This window comes from Heptranchias perlo, chromosome 24 (assembly GCF_035084215.1).
Source record: "Heptranchias perlo isolate sHepPer1 chromosome 24, sHepPer1.hap1, whole genome shotgun sequence".
NCBI lineage: Eukaryota > Metazoa > Chordata > Chondrichthyes > Hexanchiformes > Hexanchidae > Heptranchias > Heptranchias perlo.
The window spans coordinates 3,457,801-3,470,849 of NC_090348.1; the positions used below are offsets into that span (position 1 = coordinate 3,457,801).

A 13,049-nucleotide genomic window follows, 5' to 3' on the forward strand; every position below is an offset into this window, starting at 1 on the left:
GTGAAAATTCTCCAGTCCTGGCAACATCCCCGTGATCTCCTCTGTGCCCTCTCTAGTGCAATCACATCTTTCCTGTAATGTGGTGACCAAAACTGTATGCAGTACTCAAGCTGTGGCCTAACTAGTATTTTATACAATTCGAGCATCACCTCCCTGCTCTTATATTCTATGCCTCAGCTAATGAAGGAAAGTATCCCATATGCCTTCTTGATTACCTTATCTACCTGTCCTGCTACCTTCAGGGATCTGTGGACATGTACTCCAAGGTCCCTCACTTCCTCTACACCTCTCAGTATCCTCCCATTTATTGTGTATTCCCTTGTCTTGTTTGCCCTCCCCAAATGCATTAACTCACACTTCTCTGGATTGAACTCCATTTGCCACTTTTCTGCCCACCTGACCAGTCCATTGATATCTTCCTACAGTCTACAGCTTTCCTCCTCACTATGAACCACACGGTGAGTTTTTGTATCATCTGCAAACTTCTTAATCATGCCCCCTACATTTAAGTCTAAATCATTGATATATACCACAAAAAGTAATGGACCTAATACTGAGCCCTGCAGAACCCCAGTGGAAACAGCCTTCCAGTCACAAAAACACCTGTCAACCATTACCCTTTGCTTCCTGCCACTGAGCTAATTTTGGATCCAACTTGCCACTTTCCCTTGGATCTCATGGACTTTTATTTTTTTGACCAGTCTGCCATTTGGGACCCCATCAAAAGCCTTGTTAAAATCCATGTAGACTACATCGACCCTCCTTGTTACCTCCTCAACTCCTGAATGGTGTTGAAATAGCTACGGATAAAGCTGAATGGGTTTTAGTAGACTCTGCTCACATGTCCAAAGGCAGCAGAGCAAGAATTGACAAAGCAAATTGAGAACGTAAACTATAAATCAGAAGAAGTCATGATCAAATAGCATGGTACTCAACCACACTTGAGTACTGTGCCCTGTTCTGGTCTTTGAGACACAAGTAGGAGTTCCAAGTTGTGGCTCTTCTCTAACTCTTCCACAAGTGTTGGAGGAAAGACTTTTTTGTCCTTGAAAAGAGAGTTGGCCTTTATAGAGGTAAAATGAAATAGTATAGAAAAAGTAAGTCAGAACACTAATTCAAACTGAACTATGAAAAGATAAAGGAGCACAGGTTCAAACTAGTAAAAGACAAATTTAGAATTGATGTTTAGATGTTCTTCTTTATGTCATGTATTATTTTACTCTTTTTATGGAGTCCAGCTAGCGTAATAGAAGTACAAACTGTGGTGCCTTATAAGAAATGGGCGAAAGTTAGGATGTTTCTGGATGGATGAGCTAAGACGGGTTGACTTATTCCTCATCGTTTGATCACAATATAATCACAGATGAAGACGACCATTCAGCCTATCTTAATTCATTTATCCAGTGAAACATCCCCCATTGTAGCACCCAATGGTTTTGTAAATGATTCCAGTATTTTTGCCTCCACTACTCTAGAAGTTTATTCCACATGCTGATCTTTCTGTGAAGAAGAATCTCCTGATACCAGTCCTAAAATTAACTTTTACTAAGTGAACTTGTGTCCCCAAGTTCTACTGCAATTTAATTTCAAGTAACATTCTGGTTTAACTTTTTCTGTACTCTGAACAATCTTGTATATCTTTATAAGATCCCCTGTGAGATACCTCCTTTCCAAGCTAATAACCCTTAATTTCTACAATCTTTCCTCATGACTGAGACTCCTGACATTGGGAATCAACTTTGTGATTCTTCTTTGTCTCCAGTATTTACATAGATTTACATTGAGTCTACACAGAAACAGGCCATTCGGCCCAATTGGTCTATACCAGTGTTTATGCTCCCTTTATTCATCCTGCCAAAATGCACCACCTCACACTTACCTATATTGAAATTCGTTTGCCATTTACATGCCCATTCTGCAAGTTTATTAATGTCGTCTTGTATTTTGTCGCATTCTTCCTCAGTATTAACTATATCCCCCAATTTGGTGTGGTCCCCAAATTTTGAAATTGTACTTCTGATGCTCGAGTTCAAATCGTTTATGTAAATTGTGAACAACAGTGGTCCCAGCACTGAACCCATGGAACGCCACTTCCCATCTTTTGCCAGTCTGAGTAGCTACCCTTAACCCCTTCTCTCTGTTTTCTGTTTTGTAGCCAGCTTGCTATTCATTCTGCTACCTGTCCCATGACTCCACATGCTCTGACCTTAGTCATGAGTCAACTTTGTGGTACCTTATCGAAGACCTTTTGAAAATCCAAATACATTACAGCTACTGCATTACCCTTGTCTACTTATTCCTGTTACTTCAAAGAATTCAATAAGGTTGGTCAAACATGACTTTCCCTTTTGAAATCCTTGCTGATTATTCTTTATTATATTTTCGGTTTCTAAATTTTTTTCTATTACACCTTTGAGTAAACATTCCATTATCTTTCCAACCACTGACGTTACGCAAACTGGTCTGTGGTTCTCTGGACTTGTTCTATCTCCCTTTTTAAATATAGGAATAATGTTAGCTGTCCACCAATCCTCTGGAACTATTTGCTTTTCTAATAAATGTTTATATTTATGTAATCGTGCCTCTGCTATCTCTTCCCTAACTTTTAATATGCGCAGATGCAATCCATCTGGACCAGGGGTGTTATCTTCTCTAAGTTTGATTATTTTATCAATTACCTCCCCCCTTTCTATCTTAAATGTCATTATATCTTTTTTGACCTCTTCTTTTAATATCATGCCCACCTTATTAGTCTCCGTGGTAAATTTGGAGGCAAAGTAACTAACTGTTCAATATTTCTGCCATTTCGCTGTCATTACCTATGAGTTTATCTTGTGTATCCCTTAGTGGCCTCATCCCTATCCTGATTTTTGTTTTGTTGCTTATGTGTCTGTAGTATACCTTACTATTTCTTTTCATATTCCTTGGTAATTCAATTTCGTAATTCCTCTTTGCTTTCCTAATTTTTTTTGACTTCTTCCCTAACCGCTTTGTTATCCCTTTTGACATCCCATCTATTGATAATGCACTTAGTATATGTCTTTTCCATTAGTTTCAATTTTGACCTTATCTGAATAAGTGTCACTTACTCATCCATGGTGTTTCATTATTGGCTAGTTTGTTCTTGTTTTTTAGCGAAATATATTTCTCCTGAACTTGATTGATCACCTTCCCTAGTTCTATTCTCATCCCCTCAAAATTAGCTTTCTTGTGTCTTTCTCAATCATTATTTTAAACCATATTATATTGTGATCGTTATTGCCTAGATGTTCTCCTATACTTACTTCTCTTATCTATTCTGGTACATTTCTCATTACTCGATCCAGCAGTGATTGCTCTCTTGTTGGGCTTCTTATGCACTGGGTAAGAAAGGAGTCCTGAACACACTGTAAAATCTCTATTCCCTTTCCCCTTTACCTAGCTCTCCATGCCAGTTTATTTGGGGGCAGTTGAAATCTCCCATTATTATTATTCTGTCGCTCATTTCATAGATTTGATTAAATATTTCTTCCTCTTCCACTTCCCTTCCATTGTTAGGTGATGTATAGAATACCCCTATTAGCATGATCAATCCCTTATCTTTTATCTCAATCCACGTGAATTCTGTTTCTATCTTAATGTTAGTTACATTGCTTTTTTCTATTGCCTTTATGTTGTCTCTGATTAGTACAGCTACTCCACCCCTCCCTTCCTCCTTCCCTATCCTTTCTAAATAAGTTATATCCTGCAATACTTTACTGCCAGTCCTGTTCTTTATTAAAGAATGCCTCAGTTATCTCTACTACATCCGACTCCTCGCTACGAGTTATTGGCTCCAGTTCCCCCGTTTTTATTAATTGTTCCATTCACTTTATTTTTATCAGTCATTTTATACTTACGTTCTATAACTGCATCTGTTCCCTGACTGTTTATGAAACCTTTATTCCTTACCTTGATCTAACCTTTACTCTCATATCCTATTTCTTTTATCTTCAGGATGATTTTACTTTCACCAGATTCCTCCCCCGCCTTACTAGTTTAAAGCCTTATCCACTGCCCTATTTATCCTTTCCGCTAGGACTCTGGTCCCATTCCGGTTCAGGTGGAGCCCGTCCCGGCTGTACAGCTCCTTCCTGTCCCAGTACTGGTGCCAGTGTCCCAGTCTAACCAGAGTATTATACAGTTTGATCATTACTTCCTCTAACTTACATTCTACAATTGATTGCTACTCTGCATTAGTTGGACACGTTTAGCATTGACTCTACTAAGACTCCTAGGTATCTTACAGTTTCATTCTTAGCTATTTCAACACCATTCATGCAGTATGTCTGTCTATTTTTCCTTCCAACGTGTTGTGCTTTACACTTGTCTGCATCAAATTTGATCTGTCATTGCTCTGCCCACCTACATACTTTGTCCAAGTTATCCTGTAATTTGAGCTTCCTTTTCTAATTTCACTGCTCCTAGTTTGGTTTTGTGTGCAAATTTGCCCACTTTGCATTGGCTTTCTGAATCCAGGACATTTAAGTAAATTAGAAGCCATATTAGCCCCAACAGTGAGCCCAGAGGTACCCCATTCAGTACCTCCCCAAACACTGACAGAACTCCTCTAACGTCACTTATTGGGGTCGATTTTAGGATGGCCGAGCGGGTACCTTCGTGGCGGGGAGGCTGCTAAAATTCGGGATTCCCGGGGTGTGTCCGGAGCCTGGCTCCAACCCGCCCACTTTCGGGTTCCCCAATGACGCGATTAGATGCGCGCGTAGCCCCCGCATGCGGGACTCCCACCGGCAATTAAAGCGGCGGGATCCCACTTAAACCAATTAATTTGATAGTTCAGGTCGTTTGCAGACCTGATTGGGAGGATATTTTAGGAGGGGTGGGATTTTCATCTCAACTGAGCGTGTTTCCCGTACTGGGGGAAACACTCCCAGTTGAAACAGATGTGTTGCAGCCACCAGCCTGTGGGAGCTGCAAAGGTCCATTTGACAGGTTGGGGAGGAGACCCTCACTCATTTTAGGAGGCCATTCTGTCACTTTGGACAAAGTTTGACCTGCACCACCCTCCTCCTAACACTAAAATTCACCAACTTGAAACCTCAACCCCGGTGTGCAGACACATTTACCGACCTTGCGGACCCCCTCAAACATACATCCTCGGAGGACGAACAGCATCATCAGCCTCGCTGGCCACGCCGTCCACCTCAGACACGTGGAGCTCCACAACATAGTGCTGTGACACATCCACCTGCACAGCAGGAGGGAGGGCCACTGCAGAGAGAGATGTGTCACAGAAGGCACTACCCTCACCACAGGGTCTACAGACCAAGGCTCAGCTTCCTGGACCTCTCTGAGGAGCAGTGCATACGGAGGCACAGATTCAGTCATCAGGTAATCGCGGACATCTGCGGCCTCCTTAATGACGAGTTGCTCCCGGATGGACCGAACAGCATCTTCTTACCTGTCACTGTCAAAGTCACCACTGCCCTCAACTTCTTCGCCTCCGGATCCTTCCAGGGTGCCGCCGGGGTCTCCCAGTCGTCTGCACACAAGTGCAGGTCATCGATGGCTTGTTCTGTAGGGCCTCGCACCATATCAACTTCCCCATGGATGACCTCAGCCAGATGGCGAGGGCAGTGGGATTCCACGCTGTGGCTGGCTTCGCACGGGTGCAGGGTGTAATCGATTGCACCCATATAGTAATATGAGCACCTCCACACGAGCCAGGACTGTTCATCAACAAGAAGGGCTATCACTCCATCAACATTCAGCTCATCTGTGACCACTGCAAGAGATTCCTTCACGTGTGCGCCAGACACCCTGGCAGCTGCCACGATTCCTTCATCCTCAGGGAGTCCAACGTGCCGCCCCTCTTCCACGCACCCAACACCCGCAAGGGCTAGCTCCTCGGGGACAAGGGATACCCCCTGCACACGTGGCTCATGACACCTCAGAGGAACCCCACCACTGAGCAACAGCATTGATATAACGACAGCCACATTGCTACCAGGTCTACAATTGAGCAGGCTATAGGGCTGCTCAAAATGCGCTTCAGGTGCCTTGATTGTTCTGGGGGAGCGCTTCAATACGCGCCACACAGAGTGGGACGCATTATAGTCATCTGTTGTGCCCTGCCCAACATGGCACAACAGAGAGGGGTGCCGCTGGAGGAGGCCCCATCCACATCTGCCACCCATATTGAGGAGGAGGAGGCCAAGGAGGAGGAGCAACCCATGGGCAGAACAGCGGCTCACCTGGCTGCTCGTGAGGCCAGGGAGTCACTAATATGTGAACGGTTCTTGTAACATCAGACAGTGTGAAGAGTCCAGTCCTCATCACCTGGACAGAGGAACGGCCACACCAGTCCCCTCCCCCGCCCCCTGCACAAAACAGTGGTGCAAATACACCTACACCCACTGTAGAATGACTCAATGGGTGGCATCAAGTGTGCGTGTTCATAGTGAACCTCATGAAAGGGACTTATTGCGCAAACCAGTCAAGAATGGATAAGACGTGGCAGTAGTGGTGATAATAATAAGATTTATTGTGAATGTGAAAGAAAACAAATATAAATTTAAAAAAAACCTGACAAATCGTCAAACATTCTTGTGCATCCCCTGTGTGCTCACAAAACCTTTGGCTTACGCTTCCTACTACTCCTATGTGGTGCTTCTCCTGTGGCTGAAGCAGAGGTAGTGGCAGGTTGCTCTTGTTCATGCCCTGACCGATTAGATGCTTTGCATGGATGCCCTCTGGGTTTTGGTACCCATGAGGACCCCTCCAAAGACTGCTCCACCTGCACCTGTGCAGGGGCAGACTTGACCACCTGGAGAGGAGGCAGGATTGCGGGTACTGGTTGAGAGGGGGGGCAACGGGTGAGACGTGGAAGCGCTTTGAGTGGCCTCCCCACTTCCATGTCCCTTTTCACCATCATCCCTCTCCTGGGCCTTCTGGCATCTTTTCTCCTATCAAGGCAAAACACAGAGAGGCGTGATTGAGTGATGGTTGCATAGTGACCCGCTGCATGCATTGGTGTGGGTGGGGGGGACCGTGAGGGAGATGCATGGGAAGGTGCGTGTGAGACATAGCCATGAGATTGTATGAGGATTGGGTTGCGTGGTAGTGTTCGAATGGGAACTGGGGCGGAGAGTAAGTGCAGGCAAGGTGAGGATGATGGTTGAGTGGATATGAGGAGTGATGCAAGAGCATTGTGGTGGCAGTGCAGAAGGAGTTGTGTGATGGTGGAGGTGATGTGGAAGACAGAGTGTGGGAGAATGCGTAAGTTCACTCATTTTGGCTGACCTGGTTAGGTCATTAAAGCGCTTCCTGCACTGGACCCAGGTTCGGGAGATGTTACTGCTGCTGCTGACCTCCTCTGCCACCTCGAGCCAGACCTTCTTGGTGACAAAGGCAGGCCACTTCCTCCCGTCCGCTGGGAAAAATGTTTCCCTCCTCCTTCTGGCCCCATCGAGCAGCACCTGGAGTGAGGAGTCTGAGAACCTTGGAGCAGCCTTGCCTCTGGGCTGCTCTATGCTGCCAATTTGGTCCTTTGCTGCAGGAGGAGCATTGGAGGACTGCCCCTTTAAATAGGGCTCCTCCTACTGACAGCCTGTGATGCGGGTGCGCAGTGCGCCTGCTGCGCAAGTCTGCAACAGGAAACCCGGAAGCACGCGCAAGTACATTCAAGTAGGCTGCGATCGCGTGCGGAGCACCCCGATTTCACTGGGTGCGTTACCCACGCGACCAGTCGAGAACCCACCCCCCCCCCCCCCCCCGCCACTGCCAACCCGCCTCCCTCCTAATATCGGGCCCATTGTCTCCCAACCTTCAGCCAGTTTCTTTTCCATTCCTAACAGCCTTTGGAAGTTGAGTACACCACAGATAGGATTTACCACAATCCACTTGGATTGTCACCACCTCAAAAAAGTCAAGGAGGTTGGTCAGGCAGGTTGTTCCCCTTCTGAAACCATGATAACTGCTGTTTTAAAATGTTATTGTACAGATGACTCTCAAGTTTATACTTGATCAATTCCATTATTTTACACGGTCTGTAGTTTAACACTAATGGCTCTGTATTTTACGATGTTTGCTTTGTCACTCTTTTTGAAAATGGACATCACATTAGCCAGTTTCCAAACTACTGGCATCTCCCCAGTGTCCATTGACACTCTCGTAATGATTGTCAGTGCCTCACAAATCTTCTGTCTGTCTCAATTGCCTGGAATAAAAACCATCTGTACTTTGATATGATGGAATTTCTTTTTAAAACATAAGAACAATAAAGTCCAAAGTGAGAAGAGGCCATTAGGCCCGTTAAGGCTGCTCCAGTTTTTATTTTTCCTAATCCTTTGCTTAAATCTGCCATTTATATGAAAGGCTCAACTGGGAAATAGTAGAGCCCATTTATAATTGCTCTGAAAGGAATCAAAATATACTAATGTACTCCAAGGGCATGACACCAAGGTACATCTAATTCACTGAGCAAATGGATGACTTGTAGAGCTCTACAGAGGTCCTTTAAAGTGCAATTACATCATTAAAGCATAAACATTTACATGGAACACATTTTGAGTGAGTACTACACGTTTGCACTACTTAGTCTTTCCATATCCTTGGACCACTTTCGCCTCTGACTCTGAAGATCGTGGGTTCGAGGCCCACTCCAGAGACCTGAGCCCACAATCTAGGCTGATACTTCAGTGCACTACTGAGGGAGAACTGCACTATCTGAGGTGCCGTATTTCAAATGAGATGTTAAACCGAGGCTCCGTCTCCCTTCTTAGGTGGACATAAAACACCCGATGGTACTATTCAAAGAAAATCAGGGAAGATCGCTGGTATCCTGGCCAACATTTAACCCTCAATTAACACCACTAAAAACAGATTATCTGGTCATTTCTGTGCACAATTTGGCTGCTGCGTTTCCTACATTATAGCAGTGACAACAATTCAAAATTACTTCATTGGCTATGAAGTGCTTTGGCTGGTCCTGGGATTGTGAAAGATGCTTCATAAATATAAGTTTATTGGTTTTATTGGATATTTCTCTGGCTATTTCAAAAACTTGCATGTTTGGTGAAGCCACCTTGTGCATTGTTATTTTTGCTTCCTGTCCCACTGAGACTTGGTAGAAGAAATGAAGCAGGAGGATGAGACAGAATCGACAAAGACACACACAAATTAAGAAAAAGGACGAGACACAAAAGTGGGGGACAAGAAGGAAAGAGAAACTAGTAAAGAAGGGGAAAGAGAGAGAAAGCCACTTTGCATGCCTAGTCAGAACCCTTAGCTGAGAATTTTTTGATGGGACTCAGCCCAAAAAGGTTTGAGAACGACTAAATAAGTTTTTGGTGATATTGATTACCAGGGATGGGCATGTTGCTTATTACTTTTCCTTATTGCAGGGTACCTATGCAACAGTATTTAAGGGAAGAAGTAAGCTGACTGATAACCTGGTAGCACTGAAAGAAATCAGGCTGGAGCATGAAGAGGGCGCACCTTGCACAGCAATCCGGGAAGGTAAAATAGTCCCATTGTATGTAGTACCCTTTTCACTTAACAGAAGTTTTACGTATTCTTCCAAAACTAACTTTAATATATGCAGGATAATTTATCGTTAAGGCCGTCTTAACCAAATTGTAGATTTTACAAGTAAGTTCTGTCAAATTGTATTCATTGAGAAGTGCCATACACATTGCAAATAAAAAATTTTCATGTTACGGTGTGATTTATGTTTACAACAGGACATTTATTAATGGATTTTTTTTGTCTCTCCAGTGTCGTTACTGAAGGACCTGAAGCACGCAAACATAGTCACTTTACATGATATTGTTCACACAGAAAAGTCATTGACACTAGTCTTCGAATACTTGGTACGGTTTTATTCTTGGGCTGGTCATTGTGAAAAATTATTACAGGAAGAATGAAGGCCTCTGATTGACATTACAATTTTATGCATCTTGTAGGACAAGGACCTGAAACAGTACATGGATGACTGTGGAAACATAATGAGCATGCACAATGTGAAGGTGAGGACTAAAATTAAAAAGCAACTGCAGTGAGTCATTTGCTAACAAGTGCTGTTAGAATAACCTTATTGCTTTGCTTTGTAGATATTTTTATTCCAGATTTTACGGGGCTTGGCCTACTGTCACAAACGGAAGGTGTTGCACCGAGACCTGAAACCGCAGAACCTGCTGATAAATGAAAGAGGGGAACTGAAGCTTGCTGATTTTGGTATGAAACAATAATTAAATATTAATAATTAAATGTTATATAATTAATCAATTGATCAATTAGGCGAATGGGCAAAACTGTGGCAAATGGAATTCATTGCAGACAAATGTGAGGTCATCCACTTTGGATCAAAAAAGGATAGAACAGGGTACTTTCTAAATGGTAAAAAGTTAAAAACAGTGGATGTCCAAAGGGATTTAGGGGTTCAGGTACATAGATCATATCAGGATACGGTAGCATAGCGGTTATGTTACTGGACTAGTAATCCAGAGGCCTGGACTAATAATCCAAAGTCATGAGTTCAAATCCTGCCACGGCAGCTGGGGAATTTAAATTCAATTAATCAAATAAAAATCTGGAATTAAAATACTAGTATCCGTAATGGTGGCCATGAAACTACTGGATTGTTGTAAAAACCCATCTGGTTCACTAATGCCCTTTAGGGAAGGAAACCTGCCATCCTTACCCGGTCTGGCCTAAATGTGACTCCAGACCCACAGCAATGTGGTTGACTCTTAATTGCCCTCTGAAATGGCCTAGCAAGCCACTCGGTTGTAAAATCTCGCTTAAAAAAAGTCACAATAAGAATAAAACCGGACGGACCACCCGGCATCAGACCACTAGGCACCGGACACGATGAAGGCAAACCAAGCCCAGTCGACCCTGCAAAGTTCTCCTCACCAACATCTGGGGACTTGTGCCAAAATTGGGAGAGCTGTCCCACAGACAAGTCAAGCAACAGCCTGACATAGCCATACTCACAGAATCATACCTTTCAGCCAACATCCCAGACTCTTCCATCACCATCCCACCAGAGGTGGCGGTACAGTGGTATACAGTCAGGAGGGAGTGGCCCTGGGAGTCCTCGACATTGATTCTGGACCCCATGAAATCTCATGGCATCAGGTCAAACATGGGCAAGGAAACCTCCTGCTGATTACCACCTACCGCCCTCCCTCAGCTGACGAATCAGTCCTCCTGCATGTTGAAAACCTCTTGGAGGAGGCACTGAGGGTAGCAAGGGCACAGAATGTACTCTGGGTGGGGGACTTCAATGTCCATCACCAAGAGTGGCTCAGTAGCACCACTACTGACCGAACTGGCCAAGTCCTGAAGGACATTGCTGCCAGACTGGGCCTGCGGCAGGTGGTGAGCAAACCAACACGAGGGAAAAACCTATCATCTGTCCATGACAGTATTGGTAGGAGTGACCACCGCACAGTCCTCGTGCAGACGAAGTCCCGTCTTCGCACTGAGGACACCATCCAACGTGTTGGTTGGCACTATCACCGTGCTAAATGGGATAGATTTAGAACCGATCTAGCAGCTGAAAACTGGGCCTCCATGAGGCGCTGTGGGCCATCAGCAGCAGCATTGTATTCCAGCACAATCTCGAACCTCATGGCCTGGCATATTCCTCACTCTACCATTACCAACAAGCCAGGGGATCAACCCTGGTTCAATGAGGAGTGTAGAAGAGCATGCCAGGAGCAGTACCAGGCGTACCTAAAAATGAGGTGCCAACCTGGTGAAGCTACAACTCAGGACTACATGCATGCTAAACAGCGGAAGCAACATGCCATAGACAGAGTTAAGCGATTCCACAATCAACGGATCAGATCAAAGCTCTGCAGTCCTGCCACATCCAGCCGTGAATGGTGGTGGACAATTAAACAACTAACGGGAGGAGGAGGCTCTGCAAACATCCCCATCCTCAATGATGGCGGAGTCCAGCACGTGAGTGCAAAAGACAAGGCTGAAGCGTTTGCAACAATCTTCAGCCAGAAGTGCCAAGTGGATGATCCATCTCGGCCTCCTCCTGATATCCCCACCATTACAGAAGCCAGTCTTCAGCCAATTCGATTCACTCCACGTGATATCAAGAAACGGCTGAGTGCACTGGATACAACAAAGGCTTTGGGCCCCGACAACATCCCGGCTTTAGTGCTGAAGACTTGTGCTCCAGAACTAGCCGTGCCTCTAGCCAAGCTGTTCCAATACAGCTACAACACTGGCATCTACCCGACAATGTGAAAAATTGCCCAGGTATGTCCTGTCCACAAAAAGCAGGACAAATCCAATCCAGCCAATTACCGCCCCATCAGTCTACTTTCAATCATCAGCAAAGTGATGGAAGGTGTCGTCGACAGTGCTATCAAGCGGCACTTACTCACCAATAACCTGCTCACCGATGCTCAGTTTGGGTTCCGCCAGGACCACTCGGCACCAGACCTCATTACAGCCTTGGTCCAAACATGGACAAAAGAGCTGAATTCCAGAGGTGAGGTGAGAGTGACTGCCCTTGACATCAAGGCAGCATTTGACCGAGTGTGGCACTAAGGAGCCCGAGTAAAATTGAAGTCAATGGGAATCAGGTGGAAAACTCTCCAGTGGCTGGAGTCATACCTAGCACAAAGGAAGATGGTAGTGGTTATTGGAAGCCAATCATCTCAGCCCCAGGGCATTGCTGCAGGAGTTCCTCAGGGCAGTGTTCAAGGCCCAACCATCTTCAGCTGCTTCATCAATGACCTTCGCTCCATCATAAGGTCAGAAATAGGGATGTTCGCTGATAATTGCACAGTGTTCAGTTGCATTTGCAATCTCTCAAATAATGAAGCAGTCCGAGCCCGCATGCAGCAAGACCTGGACAACATCCAGGCTTGGGCTGATAAGTGGCAAGTAACATTTGTGCCAGACAAGTGCCAGGCAATGACCATCTCCAACAAGAGAGAGTCTAACCACCTCCCCTTGACATTCAACGGCATTACCATCGTTGAATCCCCCACCATCAACATCCTGGGGGTCACCATTGACCAGAAACGTAACTGGACCAG

General features: G+C 45.0%; 1 protein-coding gene across 3 annotated transcripts in view; it reads left to right on the forward strand.

Moving 5' to 3' along the window:
• cdk17 (cyclin dependent kinase 17) overlaps positions 1-13,049 on the forward strand; it is a 219,715-nt gene that overhangs the window by 176,300 nt on the left and 30,366 nt on the right. For all 3 annotated transcript variants that reach the window (XM_068004608.1, XM_068004610.1, XM_068004609.1), the window contains 4 exons: positions 9,384-9,498; positions 9,757-9,851; positions 9,945-10,007; positions 10,092-10,215. In XM_068004608.1, the coding sequence (XP_067860709.1) occupies positions 9,384-9,498; positions 9,757-9,851; positions 9,945-10,007; positions 10,092-10,215 (397 nt within the window). The remainder of the gene's footprint in view (positions 1-9,383; positions 9,499-9,756; positions 9,852-9,944; positions 10,008-10,091; positions 10,216-13,049) is intronic.